At 36.9% G+C, this 17,948-nt stretch overlaps 2 protein-coding genes across 5 annotated transcripts; both read right to left on the bottom strand.

The window, feature by feature from the left end:
• Positions 1 to 5,432: 5,432 nt before the first annotated feature.
• Positions 5,433 to 9,143, bottom strand: LOC137709385 (uncharacterized). 4 transcript variants are annotated; one of them, XM_068448496.2, is made up of 10 exons: positions 8,760 to 9,142; positions 8,543 to 8,605; positions 8,040 to 8,124; positions 7,868 to 7,936; positions 7,537 to 7,612; positions 7,243 to 7,285; positions 6,454 to 6,566; positions 6,301 to 6,370; positions 5,833 to 5,918; positions 5,433 to 5,729 (listed from the first exon to the last, which is right to left on the bottom strand). In XM_068448496.2, the coding sequence occupies exons 1-10, from the start codon at positions 9,081 to 9,083 to the stop codon at positions 5,687 to 5,689; spliced, it is 972 nt and encodes a 323-aa protein (XP_068304597.2). In that variant the 5' UTR covers positions 9,084 to 9,142; the 3' UTR covers positions 5,433 to 5,686. The 4 variants fall into 4 exon arrangements, with proteins under 4 accessions (XP_068304597.2, XP_088541050.1, XP_068304581.2 ...); XM_088684924.1 differs by having other exon boundaries at positions 7,537 to 7,609; XM_068448480.2 differs by having other exon boundaries at positions 5,657 to 5,918; positions 8,760 to 9,143.
• Positions 9,144 to 10,641: 1,498 nt separating this feature from the next.
• LOC137736016 (SUMO-conjugating enzyme SCE1) lies at positions 10,642 to 13,911 on the bottom strand. The gene is made up of 5 exons (XM_068475365.2): positions 13,656 to 13,911; positions 13,475 to 13,558; positions 12,026 to 12,178; positions 11,796 to 11,909; positions 10,642 to 11,053 (listed from the first exon to the last, which is right to left on the bottom strand). Exons 1-5 carry the CDS (start codon positions 13,722 to 13,724, stop codon positions 10,991 to 10,993), a joined length of 483 nt encoding a protein of 160 aa, XP_068331466.1. The 5' UTR covers positions 13,725 to 13,911; the 3' UTR covers positions 10,642 to 10,990.
• Between the last annotated feature and the right edge of the window lie 4,037 nt (positions 13,912 to 17,948).

The raw sequence follows: 17,948 nt of genomic DNA, 5'->3' as shown, positions 1-17,948 counted from the left end.
GAAAATAAAAGTTGTAAGGGTCTATATCTAAAGAACCCTTATAAATACACCACAGTCTAAATCCGTTATATTTTATGGGTTTCAGCTACATTTACATCTTGCAATGCAAGGCTGGTTGTATTGTATGCATTTTAGTATTGTGATTCAATGATTGATATTACTAACCATGCATATAAAATGAAAAAAGAGCCAGACTTTATAGCCCTGAAAAGAAGGGTATTCATTGGAGGTTTTGTTGCTTTGTGATTAAAATATTGAAGAAAGTGGGGTTGGTAGGTTGGAAAATTCACAAAACAATGAAGAGGTTTTATTTATTTTCTATTTTTTTAATTGTTAGCTAGGACACTAAGTTATATATTATAGCTCTGCATTATACAGTTCTAGTCCTGATATTTAAATGATCAATTTGAAAATACAGGTTCTAGGAATAATGTAGTTTCCAAATTTCACTGGCATCGAGAGAGTTGGTGGTTTTGGAGTTTTGGTTCGAATCGAATTAAGGTGGCTAATATTGCATCAGTCTTCCAAATTGCCTACCAAGCCAATGATGGGTAACTTGATGAAAATGTGGCTTGAAGAGGAATAATAGGTAACTTTGAATTCTTTGAAATAAAATTGAATTTTTGGAGGGAAGAAGAAAAACAGAAGAAATGTCGTATTGAAAGCAAGTTAGTTTAATTGGATTAATAGTCTATGCGGTGATAGGGTAGTCGGAATTCAACCAAGCGTAAGGCTACTATTTGGTCACCTGGCTTGCTATTGGTACCACTAGATGATTTCTATTTAGAGGAACATAAGGGCAGGCGTGGATGAATAAAAAATCTTTTCATCTAACTCACCAAGCACGTAATACGAGAAAGACAGAGGAATAAAAATAAACAACGATTGTATTTAGTAATATACTGAATTTACCTTGAATAATTGAGCTCAAGCTTGCCCACATGTTTCAAGATATATTTCAACGTTCCATTTTCCTGTTCTTTTTCTCCATTGTTATACCAGAAGCATTGATTGGGCATGCAGACTAATGAGTAATGATTCAGCCAGAGATTGAAAAATTGAAAATCAAGCATTTGATGATGATGATCATCATCATGAATGCAATGACGTGGCATGCAATGGGTGTGTGACAAATCCGGGGGCAGTTGGTCCTTAGATGTAGGAGTTTAGGATACTGTTGACCTTTCTATATAAATCCAAAAACAAATGGAAAATTATCAATTTCATGCACACGTCTATCTGTACCACGTCCTACCACCCTTATTATTTGAGCATTGAGGAGGTCATGTGTCTGCAGAAAGAAAAAAAAATCCCAACAAAAAAAAGAAGATAAAAGGTCACATGTGTGTGGAAAAAATGACATTGTCTTTGACAATTTTTATTTTCTTCAGAACATTTCACACACACAATCACATAGTATTTAACGATGCTTGATTGGTCATTACTTTTATTTATGTATCCACTTACATTGAACTAGACTACTATCATGGTCAATGGTTGATTTATTGACTCAGCAACATAGCAGAATCCTATTACTGACTTCCAACTCTCAAATTTTGGTTCATTCTTTCACAGGAGTATTTGGCATCCGAGACGGAAAAGCAATAATACCTAGGCTCGTAACATGTATAGTGTTGGATTTTCAAACCCAAGATGAGTTGTCCTAAGACTATTGGGAAATATAGTCTTAAAGGATTAAATTGTTTTCCCAATTGGAGTTAGTTTTTCAATTGGAGAAAGATTTATAACTAGATTCTAATTAGGATTAATAATCCTTATTGGAGAAGACCTTTATTATGTCTACATAAAATGGCTACTGTACTAGTTTTGAATGGGAGCAAAACAATATTTGTGTACCACTTAAGGGATTAGAGTGAGAGAATATTGTAAGGGGAAGGTGCGTCCAAGAGAAAATATAGGATTGTATTTCTTGTTCTTATTCTTTTAGGTTTTTCATCAAGTCTTAATCCTATAAGCTTGGCAAGATTATTGGTTGTACTCATTATTGATATAGTAAAAGTTTGTTGTTGCTACCCCGTGGACATAGGCATATATAGCCGAACCACGTTAATTTTTTGGTGTTGTATATCTTGGTTATTTGTTTTCGATTTCTGTGTTTATATTCTCAACAAGTGGTATCAGAGCTTGGTTTGGCTGATATCCGTTTAGAATGGAAGGTGCAATTATGATGAAACTCACCCGCTCCAACTGGGTTACATGGAAATCAAGAATGGAGGACATGCTTTATTGTAAATATCTCCATGAGCCGATTAAAGGTATTAATTGCAAGCCAGCAAGTACGTTTGGTGCCGATTGGACCAAAATGAATCGTAAAACTATTGGTACGATTAGACAATGGGTGGATGAGAGCATCTATCAGCATGTGTCTAAAGAAACTGATGCGCAAGCTCTTTGGAAGAAGTTAGAATCCCTCTTTAAGAAGAAGACTGCTATCAAGAAAACATTCCTTATCAAAGAGCTTGTCAATATGAAGTATGTGGAAGATGTTAGTGTAATCGAGCACTTGAACAACTTTCAGAACGTGATCAATTAGGTGGCAACTGTGGGTTTGAATATTGAAGACGAGCTGCTAGCACTATTGTTGCTAGGATCCTTACTAGATAGTTGAGAAACCTTCATCGTAATTGTAAGTAATTCGACTTCTAATGGTGTACTGTCTATCGACGTTGTTAAAGATAGCATGTTTAATGAAGAAACAAGGAGAAAAGCTTCAGGTGCAAACGCTGGACAACTCTTTGTCACAGAGAAAAGAGGCAAAAATTTTGGTGAGACGAGATTCAGTGGCGACCGTCACTATTATCGAAAAAAAGGGTCACATGAAGAAGCATTGTCGTAAATGGAAAAAGGAACAAAAAGATGGGAACAATATTGTAGGTGTTGTGACTTACGATGAAGAGCATCTTTGATGCAAATGAGCGATGGTTGTGGCAAATAAGTCTATAATTGCCTTTACCAAGGACAAGAGTAGTTCAATTAGTGAGAATTTGGTCATGAATAGTTCAGTCAGGGGAGCCTGGTTATGAGAAGTTCGATCAATAGGGGTTTGATCAAGAAGAGCAATCATATTTTGGTATAACTTCCTCATGGTCTGGAGGGGGAGATTGTTGAGTTTTCAAGCCCATGATGAGTTGTCTTAAGGCTATTGGGAAATATAGTCTTAGAGGATTAAATTGTTTTGTTTTCCCAGTTAGAGTTGTTTACCCAATTGGAGTTAGCTTTTTAATTGGAGAAAGATTCATAACTATCCAATGAGGATTAATCATCCTTATTGAAGAAGACCTTTATTATATCTATATAAAGAGGTTATTGTACTTAGGGGTGGGCAAACGGGTAGAGGAACCGCGGGTCGGGGCGAGTAATGTAGGTTCAGGGCGGGTATGGGCTGGTTCAAAATATTGTAGAGAGTAAACGGGGCGGGGCGGGGCGGGGTGTGGCATTATCAAATATGGGGTGGGCCGGGTCCTAATCCTTAGAAAAACGGGGCCCCGGACCGACACGTTTCTAATAATAATGAACGGTCGAGATTAAATGATACCCTATCATCTAATCTCAAACATTAATTCCTACCCTAGTCGACGTCTTTGTGTCCAGGTTTCGCTTCCAGATTCAGTCACTCACTTCATTCTTCATCGTCTTATCGAACTCTATCTCTCTCATCTCCTACTTGAGCGCCAACTCCTGCTTGTGAACCTGCCAGGTAGCCGATTTGGGTCGCCAGAGCTTTGGTGAGGTTGAAGATGTTCTGCTAGACGGCTTCAGCACATGCCATAAGGCCGTGGATGAGTCACACTCCGTTTTCCTGCAAGTCGACAATAAGGGCTAGGCGGGTTGATGATGACTTGGTGGTGACGAGGAGGGAGATTGGTTGTTGTGGTTGTGGAACGGAGGAGGCGGCGGGGCGGTTGAAGAGGAGTTCGGAGGGAGAAGACCCGGATGAGGATTTGAGACGCTTTGGCTCCCGCGACAGAGAATCAAGGCGGGTTTGGATGAACACGGCGTTTCCGAGGATAGATTTGAAGTCGTAGTAGCTGGAAGAAGAGTGTAGAAGGCGAAGAGGTTGGTAATGATGATAGAGAAGACCCATAAAGTATGGTGTTTCATCAGAGCTTCTGCTTTTGCTTTTCTATTGTCTTCCTCTTCCTTTTTCTAGGTCTTCCTGCTTCTTCTTCCTCTCCAACTGTCATTTCAGGTACTGCTAAATTTAACATCTAAAGTTCTATATATGTATTTATATGTTGTATATTGTTGGGTTTTGATTCAAATAAGCTTAGATTCAGCAAAGCTATGAACTTTTTGATTTCTGTATATGTGGTTGCAGATGGTGTCTTTGAATCTCAGGCTTCTATCGGCCAGCACTTGCTGCAGGCCAAGAAAGGTTATTTCCTTCACACCATTTTCTGGAGGGTTTTAATTTAATTTGGTGAAGGAATAGAGCTGATTTTAACCCTAGACAATTTCTAGATCTTCTCTGCAGAATCCTGTAAGCTCCAGCGATGTCAAAGATCTGGAGGATGAGCAACACAACAAGTCCGGAAGGCGATCCAAACCAAGAAAAAAAACAAAAAAAAAAAAAAAAAAAAGGACCCATGGACCCGTCCTGAACCGACCCGTTTCAAACGGGTCGGGTTAGGTTCAGTTCCAGTGATGAGATTTGTAATATCCAGCCCAGCCCGGTCCGTTTCCTTTTTAAGCGTGTCCGGTCCGGTCCCTTCAAATTTGGGCCCGGTCAGTGCCTACCCCTAATTGTACTAGCTTTGAATGGGAGCAAAACATAATTTGTATACCACTCAAGGGATTAGAGTGAGAGAATATTGTAAGGGCAAAGTGCGTTCGAGAGAAAAGATAAGATTGTATTTCTTATTCTTTTAGGTTTTTCGTCAAGTCTTAATCTTGTAAGCTTGGCAAGATTATTGGTTGTACCCATTATTGATATGGCGAAAGATTGTTGTTGCTGCCCATGAACGTAGGCATATATAGCCGAAACACTTTAATTTTTTGGTGCTGTATATCTTGGTGATTTGTTTTCGATTTCTGGGTTTGTTCTGCTTTTCTCATTCTTAAACATGATATTCTCAGCATAGAGTCGTTCCTCATAGACAAATCATTGATTGATTGACATGCGTACATTAACTTTTGTTTTTCTACACTTTATGAATCAATTTGATGCGTCCGACCGTAATTTGCAATTAGATTGCATCCATCGGGTTAAACACGATATTCTCAACACAAAGTCATTCCTCGTAGACAAATCACTGATTGATTGACATGCGTACATTAACTTTTGTTTTTCTACACTTCATGAATCAATTTGATGCGTCCGACCGTAATTTGCAGTTAGATTGCATCCATCGGGTGCATGTAGGGTCAATTAAAAAACATACTTTTGCTTGACCAATAAAAAAAAAAGAAAGGAAAAAAAACATACTTTCGTTAGAATAAAATGTTTACAATTTGAAAAATAGCAGATGCTATACGTCTTTACAAATCCACCGTAAAACTACGTTTCCATTATTGACTGTTGATGACGAGGGCACCATCAAAGAAAATGAACATGAATCATAACAGTTACCCACCTCTGCCTGGATAGAAAATCTGCTAACTGTAAGATGTGGATCGTCTTGTGTAGGCACGGAAACAAGAAAAAAGCTATCATCTTCTATTTGAATTACTTCGGCTTCTTACGCATTCCCATTCGTGATCTGGCGTATCTGGGATTCTTGTTAAGCAAAACTGGTACAATAAAAACCAACAAATCCAAGGACCGGAAAGGTAAAAAGCAAACAAAACAAGAGGCGAGATACTACAGGATACTCTAATCTCATGCCTTCGCCAGTTGTTGAAGAGTAGAGAAATGTGCCTTGCAGACGACTCAGCGCTCCAGTTGAGCAGGCAGTATCCTACAAATATAGGGCAAGGCATATAATTAGAATCACAAAGCACGTCTAGGAGGTTTTGCAATCAGGGAATTTGGACATTATACTGGTAACCAACACTTCTATAAGACTATAACATACCAGCAATAAACTCATACTTCAAACATCAGACACAGAAAGCGACAATAGAACAAACATCAGACACAGAAAGCGACAATGGAACAAACATCAGACACAGAAGGCGACAATAGAAGTATAGGATTACTTTCAATTTCCCAATGTTATCTACAAATGTTAAGCTAAACACGACTCAAATCAATGCTATTTACATCTCACTAAGCTCCCTCTTGGAAAGACCGCATAATTAGTGTTATTTTTAAGTTGGATGATAGCACTAAAAAAGTACCTGAAAATCAACAAAAGCAACTGGAGCTCCACATGTGCTTTGCATCTTCAATTTTATGAACCCAGGGCACCTAACAAAAACAATTAAAAAAACACCACAAGTATTACAGATTATACAGATGAATGTAGATGACAAGAAAGTATAGCTATTAACCTTGAAAACACTTGAATTAGCTCTTGCTCTGTACATGTTGGCCCCAAGTTAGCCACGAAAAGTGTTGGACATGGAGTATTATTTTGTGGAAAATGCTGTGCTGAAGAATTATTCTGCCAAAGTAAATAAGAGCCAACAACATTCACAAATAGATTACATTTCATGCTTATTATGTAACACCTAAGTTGAAGAGAGTGGGATTACAGATGAAAATATGCAAATTGACAAAACACAAAATGATGCACAAAATCCAAGTTCGGAATCCATTATTTAAAATACTGAGGCTACAATGGAAGTTTCTTATATTACAATACAATGTGCAATAGGATGTACTCAATACTATTTTAAGGTACAATGGCCTTTTATTTCCATAAAATAATGTCTTGAAGTGCAGCACTATAGTTAAATGCGCACACTGTGAAACATGGAAGTGATACACAGAAGAGGAGCAGGTATTTATCCATTCACAGCCACCCAACGAGAAACGCAGCCCAAGTAAAAATTTTGGAGAGCAAGATACTCAGTTACGATAACAACTAAAATCTGACTGAACTGCAGCTAAAACCTCCAATATGGAAAGAGAAAAAAAGACGGGGGTTGGCCAAAAAAGAAGGTTAATGCCTGACAAGATAAATATGATATTGCTTAAAAGAATGGAACATGTATATTATGAAAGCAAAAAAAGAATATCAAAGAAAATATTGCATGACCATCTTCAAGAATTAAAAACTGAATTGAAAATTAAACTGCTCTGAAAAATTGAGTACAAGTATTGAAGAGAAACCATACCCTGTTTGGGGCTATTGTCTCGTGTACAGCTCTGTCATTGAAGCTGCCATGAATGAATAGCAAAGAAAACAATAAATGAGTACAAAAAGTTCAATAGATTTACTAATGTGGTTATTTCAGAAAGAAAATACTATACTCCAACTTCATGGAACAGGGCGTCCAGAAACTTCTTTTACCATGCCCTTGGCCTTTCAGCTAGAAGTGATATATTTTAGAATAAACTATGTGCTGATTATTGAGCTAATTGTAGTAACTTCATGTGAAAAAAACGTGTGCTCAAGCAGTGCAGATGACCTTGGTGCAGATGGATAACCAATCATGTTGTAAGCAGAATTACCCATTCCAGGCACGTGAATGCTGCCAACACCTGCTAGTGTCCAAGCGTGCAAAACATGTGCAATGTGAGCTATTAGATCAATGTGTCCTCCATGTGACTAAGTAATAGTTTCTGATCTCAGAGACCAGACAATCATCAAACAGATTATCATCAAGACAATCGATTATACAGAGAAGTAAGTGAGATAGCATAATGTACATCCGGATAATTAATGACATAAACAACTGCAGACAAGGAATTCGCATGGGGTAAATCCCTTAAACAAGCAGTTACAGACAATCCTCTTACCAGAATCAGGAGTTCCCCTAGAATATGACGAACTTCTAGCTCTCTTATCTGAGCTAGGTCTTTCATCATCTGCAAACAACGATTGACAATAGCACAGATTGCAATTCCAATCCAGTTAATACTGAAATAAAACAAAAGGACAAAGAAAGTGAAAAAGCACAAAGAAATCGACCTGTTCTTGAGCGCTTTGACCTAGAATTAGATTTTGCTAGATCAATATATAGTTTTGATCCCTTCTCAAGATCAAACACCATTCCCTGCAAACAAGGATCATGATCAACAGCTCTCAGTTAATGTTTTCACATTTTTCTTGTGCGCACCTAAATTTCGCATAAAAAGCGGAAAACCTGCCGACTAAAAAACCTATGCAAACCACTACCAAAGAACCTCCATCATCCACAAATAAATAGGTATAAGTGATTCAACCCTATGCTAGGCTCTTCAGCCAAGTAAATGAAAAGTGGATAAATATTGGCTACATTACCATAATTGTAGATTGCAACCAACTTACAAGTAGAATGATTGTCCGGAAGATAATTTTAAACAGCAAAATACCAATTTATACAATCCGGTTTCCACAGTGTCAACGTGGCAATGCAACCAAATATAGTACAAATACAATGTCTACTCACAGATATCCAAATTTTACATCACCGAATAATGCAAGATACTAACATTCAGCGCATGCATTGCTCCAATGGCAGACTGCTGATCTAAGAACACCGCGAAAGCAAAAGGCTGCATCACCAAAACATCATGTCAGCTAAAAAAACAACTTCCGGATCAATAAAACCAACACATTCAATTCCAATTCAAAATTCCCCAACTTCCCAATCAAAATATCTGAAAATTAAGCATTAAATTTATTGAATTCCTATTGGTAACGCTGTACCTGGGACTTTCCGGTGGGGGTTCGGAGGTGGGAGGACTCGTAACCCGGAAACTCGCGGAAGAGGTTGTAGATTTCGCGGGGCTTGACATCTTCTGAGAGACCGGCGACGAATAGGGTTCGGAGCTCGTCGTATGAGGGTTGGGGGATCCGAGGGGCAACGTAGGAAGCGAAAGGTGGTGGCTGTTGAGGGAAGTAGGGCTGAACCAGGTAGTGCTGAGACGGTGGCGCCGGCACTAGGGGCGGTTGAGGTGGCGGGGGTTGTGGGTGGGAGGTGTAGTCAACCGAGCCTGGTGGTGGAGGCGGTGGCGGGTAATAGGCAGCCATGTCGTCCCTTTGAAGCCCCTAGTAAATTTGGGTCTCGGTTTTGTGTGTTGTGATATAGTAGCTGCAGCGTCTTAAGTTTCAGAGGTGGGCTGGGCCTGAAAGTTTGGAGCCCAAATATGTTATATATGTTTTTTTTGATAAATATAATTTCTTTTCTTAAATAGGGACAAAAGACTCGAACTTGAAAGTGGAGGATTAAATTGAAATCAAACTCATCATTCATATACTTTGAATTTAAAGTATCTCATTTACAAAGTGAAGATAAATACTATTAAAATGTTAGTACGGCAGTTTATTTACTCTTTGTCGAAAGAAACAATGTATGTCCATTTATGGGAGCCACCAAGTTGTTGGTTAACGAGAATTGGGATCAAGCAACGGTCGAGATGGGCGAGCACGCAGCCTGAGTGTGGATATGGATACTTCAGTTTAAAATGGCACAAAAAGGGAAAAGGGTCCTTGCCAGATCTGTTTTTTGGGAATCCTGTGATTGTGACCGTTCATTGTATATCGTGCGGTCAGTTTTTGTTAATTACTATTTATATTTAATTTTAAATTTTAAATGATTTATGATCTCACGATATACAATGAACGGTCATGATCACGAAATCACCGGAATCCTCAGGAAAATGATTCGGTGAGGATCATTTTCCCACAAAAAGTTTAAATTTGATAAAAATAGGCGATTAGATATAAATCTTAACGAAAATTGATGAACCGAAAACAATGAGAAGCATCGTCTTGACTAAAACAGCAACGTGACGCTTGCAATAGCTGAAAGGATACACAATTGATTTAAAGCTCGTTTGGATATACTTTTAAAATGACTGAAAACGCTTTTGGTGAAAATGTTTTTAGAACCAATCCTTAGTAAAAATGCAAATAAATCCTGAAAAAGCACTTAAAAGTGCTTCTTGGAAGCAGCACGTAATTAGTGTTTCTTGTAGAAAACAATTTAAATGCTTTTGGAATCCAAAAACATTTTCTCTAAAAGCGCTTTCAGTCATTTCAAAAGCACATCCAAAGATGAATTTGAACCACATTATTGCTAACACATTGTGAAGGTATGCTCACTCCTCCCCTTAATGTAAATAATATCGATTGTTAAAATAAAATAAAAAGCACATCCAAACGAAAAATTACAAAACGTCCGTCCCAGCTGAACGCGCTTCATTCAGTTTGCCACGAATCTTGTTGCCGACTATTTGCACACAACGCAGCCCCTTCAGTTCATCACCTCACAATAAATTCTATCAAATCCCAATCATCCCGCCATGAGTTTTATCTGCAAAACAGTAGTACTACACATACCGAAAGTGTTTTTGACTTCCAGGTACCAACTGGTGTGGCCGACCAAATGGTATTACCTTACCGCCCTCTTGGTCGCCTGATGACCACATATCCGTGGTCACCCTCGTTGGATTTGAGATCAAGGATGAAAGTAAAATAATTCATTCTCCGACCCTGATAACCAGTCCAAGGGAGAGTGAGCATGAAATTCATAGTGAGGGCAAATGCGAACAAATGAAACACCACCGGATCAACTGGTATCATAAAATTTGAGAAACATTTGCTTCATAAATACACGCAATCAAAGCCACAAATGACAACTCTCATAAATCAACACAATCGGCATAGTCTCAACACTTAAGATTGTGTTTCTCATTGACATGACTCATGAGTATCACCGGTCACTCGTACTAGTGTCATTCATTAACACAAGTTAATCCAAATGATAACAGAAATATAAATTCAACCTTGTAGAGTACACATGATGCTAACTGAAACTGCTTATAACTTCCAAACAACAATTTTTGACATAAGCAGTTTTTAACATTAAACAAAAGGCAGCAACTGACAGTTACCAAAGTACCGGGACTTTCTTGGACTAGAAGGCCAATTTTGCATCAGACAAGAGGTGGGTATTGCCTTGACTGCTGCCGAACCCTCTTCTTGTACTCTGTGGCATCCTGCATCAAGCCAAATTGAAGAGTATAAGAACAAGAACTTAAGCAAACATAATTACCTCCAGTTAAATTCATAACAGGTGGTCCGCATTTAATCATATTGTCCCATGGCCACCCACCAACAGATGATAGCACAACAATGGCAACCCTTGGGTTGCAGTCACGCAGGGTGAGTTCAGATGCAAATTAATTCCCATTTCCAGGATCAGTGAAGCAGGTGTATATTATAAATACTGAATCATATGTCTAGTGGACGTCCTAATGATATTGCATAACCTCAGAAAATGTGGGAATCCATGTTTTAAAAAATTCGTTTTAAGACGCACCTAGGCGGTCTTGGAGGACCGGCCGATGATGAACACACCTCTGCCCAATGGGAGTAGGCTATAAAGTCACCTACACGTGTTCGAGGCACGCCTAGGTGGCTTAGGCGTTCGACTGGGCGTTTGCTTGGTTTTTTGTTTTTAACTGCCCAAACCCAAAATGATGTCGTCTTGGGCAGGGTTTTTTAATTAAAACAAAAATCAAGGAATTGGAACTTGTCCTCTTCCTCTTCACAGCATAAATTTGTAATTTTAAGGTTAGGGTTTCTCACCTACAGTGAAGAATTTTTTTATTAGATTGTTGATTTTTCTTCTACCATTATGCTTTCTCTTTCTTTACATTCATTACATAAACTATAGAGATTTCCCTCAAAGTTTTGTGGTGCAATGGGAAAACACAAAGTTGTTAAGTAGAAGAATACCTGAATGAAGAGGTGATACCCTTCTGTCTGTGCAGGATCAGCAGGATTTGGCTGGTCCAGCAAATCCTGAATGCCCACAAGAATTTGCTTCACAGTTATTGCTGGTCTCCAACCCTAAATATAAGACAAAGAATGCTAAGTACCATGCGATAAAAATCGCACTAAACTCTCCATGCCAAAGAAGTGGCCTCCTTATGTTGAAAGAGTTTAAACAAGAAGAAGGTACTTACACTGTCCTCATTAAGAATCGATAGACAGACAGTTCCAGATGGATATACATTGGGGTGGAAGAAACCTGGCGGGAATTTACATTTCGGAGGCTTGCTAGGGTAGTCTTCACTGAAGTGAAGTGTAAGAGGAAAGAAACCCCCCTCCCAGTCAGTCTGCAACAAAAGATTAGGAAGACAAGTGAATACCTAAAGAAACATCAAATTTTATTTCCTCACATCTACCGTCCAGTGTCCATTTCAAACTTCACTTTAAAAATAAGAAAAGTAGAACAGTGAAGGCTCCTGATGTTAATAAATAACCATAAGGTCTGTTGCATATTGCCTGAAATACAAATCCTTTCCTTGTCGCAATTTCTCTGAAGTAAACAAACCCTTGATATAACTACCGAGAATATAATTAATACAAACATGTTGATTGGACATGAAAACAATAACCAAAACACCTGACTTTGAAAGGGATAAAGAAAGAAAAATACAAAATAAAAAATTGATATAAAAACATTGTAGATATTAGAAAAAAACCCTCAAAGAAGGCCATTCGTGCTGAGTCTTCCACTAAAATCAACACAAGCTTCTGCATTATGGTACAAAATGTCAGGAGCAAAATATACCAAGAAGATGCATAGTAATTCCATCTCACTGGTTAATAAACAAAAAAGCCTCGATTCATGCACAAGTGATTTAGCCAAGAGTTAAATAGGATCGAGAACGTCATTATTTCCATCCTAAAGTATGTAAGTGATTTATCCCTACAAATCTTTTAAACGTGTATGAAATGGCTCAAATATTTTGCAACACCATTCAAGTTAACTTATGAATCATTCTCCGTGGACCAGATCCAGCATAAAACATGAATTTGCTCACTAACTGATTAAGAAAAAAAGTAGTCCAAACAAATTTTCATTCCAGTCCATGAACCGGGTAAAAGATGAGAGTGCTCAATATGCAAACTAAATCCAAACCAAATCACGCAAGTAATATTGACGCATCAAGTCACGTATGTATTTTCAACAATATATACACTAATGCTCTTCCTTCTTCAGAGAGTTTTGTGTGGCATACATCGAAACCGCGCACTCAATCATGATTTCACTTCATAAATGATACTAATTGAAAATTTAGCAATATAACACCGTACGAAACTGAGTGCCAATGCAACATTACCCAACAACTATATAAGCATAAAATGACTAACTTACGGCTTTCCAGGAAAAAAACTTTCGGCTACAAAAGTTTTCCGGGAAAGTTTCTGTGGTATGATAAATTAAGCAAAAAGTAATTTCTAAAAAATTTCAAACAAAATTGAGGGAAAAAAAAAACCATCTAATAGTTCATTTCCCTTTTCTCAATAATCCATATGAACTAAGAAACCCAAAAAATTACACGCAAATTTAAAAAACACATTGAAACAGTAAAAATTAAAAGTGCAAAATAAGTCAGAGAGCTTACACCGGTCTTGCCAGGAATCGTGCAATGCCACACCATCAAATTAACCGTCCCATCTGGTAAAGTCTCCGGCTTCGCAACAAAACCCTACAACACAGAAATTAACCCAAAAAAATAAAGACCCAAATCCAGGATTTCACACAGTAATCCGGAGAGATAGAGAGGGAGTGATGGGTGTACGGACGTGAGGGTGGTTCTTCCGCCAGGCCTTGCGCTCCTCCGCTAGACGGCCGCGAGCTATACCTCCAGACATGGCGTCGCTTGTCGGTTTCCGAGTCGTCTCCTTTGGGGGTTTTATTAAAGAGCGAAAAATCAAAGACTTTTATGGCGGTGCGAAACAGCAAATGGATTGTTTGGGGTGGAAGTCTGGAAGAGGAGTTGCAATTCTCCTTCTCTGGTTTATGGGGCTTCGAATCGATTTTGTAACTTTGCATTATTATAAATGTTTTGGTCCCCAAAGTCAATCAAATTGCTATTTTTTAATATTTTTAATCAAATTTTTTAATACAAAAATATATATTTTTTCTTTATCTCCTATTTGTCAATTTGCCTTATGGATGTGTATTTAACTGCCAATTTATCTCCAAAATTTTAATTTTAAGCAAATATCCCTCTAAACTTTTCTAATTAGCCATCTTCTTCTTTGAACTCTAATTTCAGTTGAATACCTTTAAATTTTTATAAATAATCAATTTTCTTCTAATGCTAGATTTTAAAATTTTTCATCAATTTTGATCACGTTGATAACACATGACAACTCTATAGGAATAAAAAAACTGAAAAATTGGATGGATGATAAATCTAACACTAGAGGAGAAATTGCCTATTTTTATTTTAGAAGGTAATCGGTTAAAGTTAAAATTTAGAAAAGAATATTTAACTACGAAAGTTTAGAGAAATAGTTTACTAAAATTAAAATTTATGAAAAAAATTGACAAGTCTGTATAAATTCGGAAGAAACCTGACAAATGCCTCTTTTTTATTTTATTTTTAATTTATGTTAAATTCTCGCGTGAGAACCACGCCGTTATATGTCGTTCACGTGACCCACGCTTTATGTTAAATTCACTGCAGCCTTTTGTACGTATGGTGCCGTAACCAAGGCTCCTACTAGAATGGGCTGGGCCTTGTTATGAACCAAAAGCCCTCTAGCCCAAGATCTTTTTTACCAGTTGCAAATCCTTACATGGGCTCAATGATTGGACTATAGTTAAAGGCCTGCGACCTTTTTTTTTTTTTTTTGTTTCCCTTGTACTTCAGGGTGCGATCTGTCCTACTCCATTTAGTTTAGGCCTCGAACTGTAAGCATAATTTTGAATCAATGCAACGGACTTGGCTATAGTAAATTGCATATATGATCGTTAGACAATAAATGTATTAAGTAAATGCATGTACCATATTCAATTCTCAACGCAAAATTATAATTTGGATTGGTTCGGTTTAGTTAGCCATAATTTCTAACATTGAATAAAAAATTTCAAGATATGGTGGTTAAGAAGACAGATTAATTGGGTTAAATAGACGTACCCTTCATTTTATGGCAAAGAGATATGGAAGGAGATGAAGCCTTCATTAGTACATAACTACATTCAAATTTGACAAAATCATTACTGCAATGGAGACCCGCGGACAAAAGAACTAGATTTTAGAGGTTATAATTTGCTTTAATCAATTAGATCATTGTAATCTATACTAATTATCTCACAAAAGATGCAAGAAACTTATAGTTAATAGATCAATGTAATCTAGACTAATTATCTCACTAAAGACGCAAAAAGCTTATAATTAATAAATTAATAGCAGATGACGTTGTATCGTAGTAGCGGAAAACAATCATACATATGTACCCTTATGCCGGTTCGATCTCTGCCGATCTAACAAGCTTTTGTTGTTGATTTTCCCAACTATTGCTTAACTAAAAACTACAAAACCTCGCAGATGGCGCTTTATCGTAGTGACATAAAGCAATTATGTCTAAAACTCTTAGTGAGAGTTCGATCTCCACCGATCACTATCTTATTTCAACAACAAACAATTTAACCCATTGACAACTAACAATTTAATTCATTAACACTGTCATTTGTAGAAAAAATACAGAATCTCAATGACCTGTTTACACACACAACTAAATGCAAACCCCTTTTTTCATTAAAAAAAGGAATATTGTTTGGAAAAAAAAAAAAAGGATAATAGAATGACAAGAACCGAACCTGTAAGATAACCATTTCATTTTACCAAGTTCAATGTTAGTCAGATTAGTCAATATTTATATGTTTCGATGCAACAACAAGATGTTATTTGTAACAAGTAGTTTTGTTGGTTGGTTAATTGGTCACATTTTATTCATGAAATGGATTGGGTAGGTATTAGGCTAGATACATCAAAATAATTCTATTAGATCTGATGTACTTATTAGATTTGATAAGTACATTGTGTCAAAATTGAGAAATTATACGGTTCGAATCTTTAGTATTTTCTTATTTATTACTTGTGTCTACTATTTAGGCAAAATGCCGTCCATATACGATATTTATATTAGTTAATGAAAGAGCCCAATGCAAAAAAATGCACGGTGGGCCTTTGAAACAGTTCAAATCATTTTGATAATAAGAAGTTTGATCTGTTTTACCGAGAAGGCATACGGTTCGAGTCCGTATAGCCCTAAAACCTAAAAATAAAAAAAATAAAAAAATAACTAGGTGGTTCTTCTTGCAGAAAAACCACCCAACTAGTAAAGTTTCTTCGAAGTAATTTTTTACCTAGAAAAACTAGGATTTCATGGTGAGTTCTACGGCTTTCTCAATATAGGTGTTTCAATTTCTTTTCTGTGATTTTGGATTTGCAGATGGGTTTTCTGTTCAAATTCCGATTTTGTGATTTTGGGGGTTTTGTTTGTACCCTCGGATTCTGCATATGGGTGTTCAATTAGGCTGCATATGGGAGTTTAATTTGGTTTTGTTTTTGAAAGTCCTAGGATGGGTACTAACTTAATCTATAAATGACAACTTAACGCTAAAGCAAATTATGGTTTCAATTAATCAGTTATGCAAAATTAATCCTACACAAATATTCAACATGAATATAAAAAGCACACACATGATGTAGGATTTAACGAGGCAAAACCCACCACTGGGAAAATCCTCGGGCTACCAAGCCAGGAAGCACTAAGAAAGAAAGAATACATAAAGACTTACAAAACTCATCAACTAGACACTCATACCAGTTGGCAGCTTTGTCTTCGCGCTTTGCTACTCGATCTTTCTTCAGTCCTCGAGTTGAAGTGGCACGGTACTAACGCAACCGTCAATCACCTTTCCCTTGAACTTTGCACGATGCTAACTCGATCATGCAGAATGTTTATATGATGAAGTGTTTGTTTGGAAAACAATCAATTACGAAAATCACAAGGCTCATTTCCATAATTGATATTCAATTTAAAACCTCAAAGAAAAACAGCATGAAAAATAATATCTTCTCTTAAAAACCCATGTTGTTGGAACCATAAGCAAACAACAGTATTTCAATTATTTTTTCACGCACACGAAAAATCCAATTGATGCTTCTTCAAAAATCCTTTTTAATAAAATAAGTTTCTCTGCATAAATGGTTCCCTTTAAAAACACATGCTCATAAAAAACCACAATGTGGCAGCCACTGACAAATAATGTTATATACTTTTAAAATCACAAAGTTGCTGCCCATGTATCTTTCAAGAAAAACATGCATATATGCGGCATCTTTTGAAACAATTTCAAAGCTGCCTTATAAATCCTCAATGCACGGGAACCAATTTAAACAGATAAGATTTCATAACTAAAACTAGTTTTAGCTAACCATGCAATCCATATTGATCAATAACTCTACCAACACCCAAACACGTTTTGATAACACGGTTTGAAAAGTCTCAATACCATCAGATTAGTCCTAATGCAATTAGACTGTTTTGCATGCTTTAAAATCTCAAATATAAAGGAATAAGATATTTTAAAGAGATAAACCACACAATGGTTAAGAGTCTTATATCAAAAACAATAACATGAGATATAGATGAAAGTAGTTGGATGTATGCATGCAAACGTACCTGAATATTTATCGCGTGTAAGTAACATCTTTGCATCGAAAGTGTGAGAACCCTTCCTAGACTTAAACTATTACAATTGAAAATGTATAACAAGTCTAAGCTATTACAGACTCAGGCATTATGTCAGGGATTGCCAATTTTACCCTAACAATCTCCCCCTTTGGCATTTCCTTGACAAAACCCTCAATAACAACATTTTAGAAATCTTAATCCTTATGCACTGAAGTCTGTAATCTGCACACAGTTAAACAAAACACCCGTTACGTACAAAAATATAGATGTTGCAAGAATGTTAAGATAATCATTCAAACATATCAACATCCCTCATCGTTCAACAATTAAAAAGAGACTTTATTAAGAAATCCAAATAAGAACATAAATATGGAAACTCTCACA

Source organism: Pyrus communis, chromosome 15, assembly GCF_041283825.1.
Source record: "Pyrus communis isolate YQ-2024b chromosome 15, ASM4128382v1, whole genome shotgun sequence".
In the NCBI taxonomy this organism is placed as follows: Eukaryota; Viridiplantae; Streptophyta; class Magnoliopsida; order Rosales; family Rosaceae; genus Pyrus; species Pyrus communis.
The sequence above is the reverse complement of the archived record's forward strand: the minus strand, read 5'-3'. Positions and strand labels throughout refer to the sequence as shown.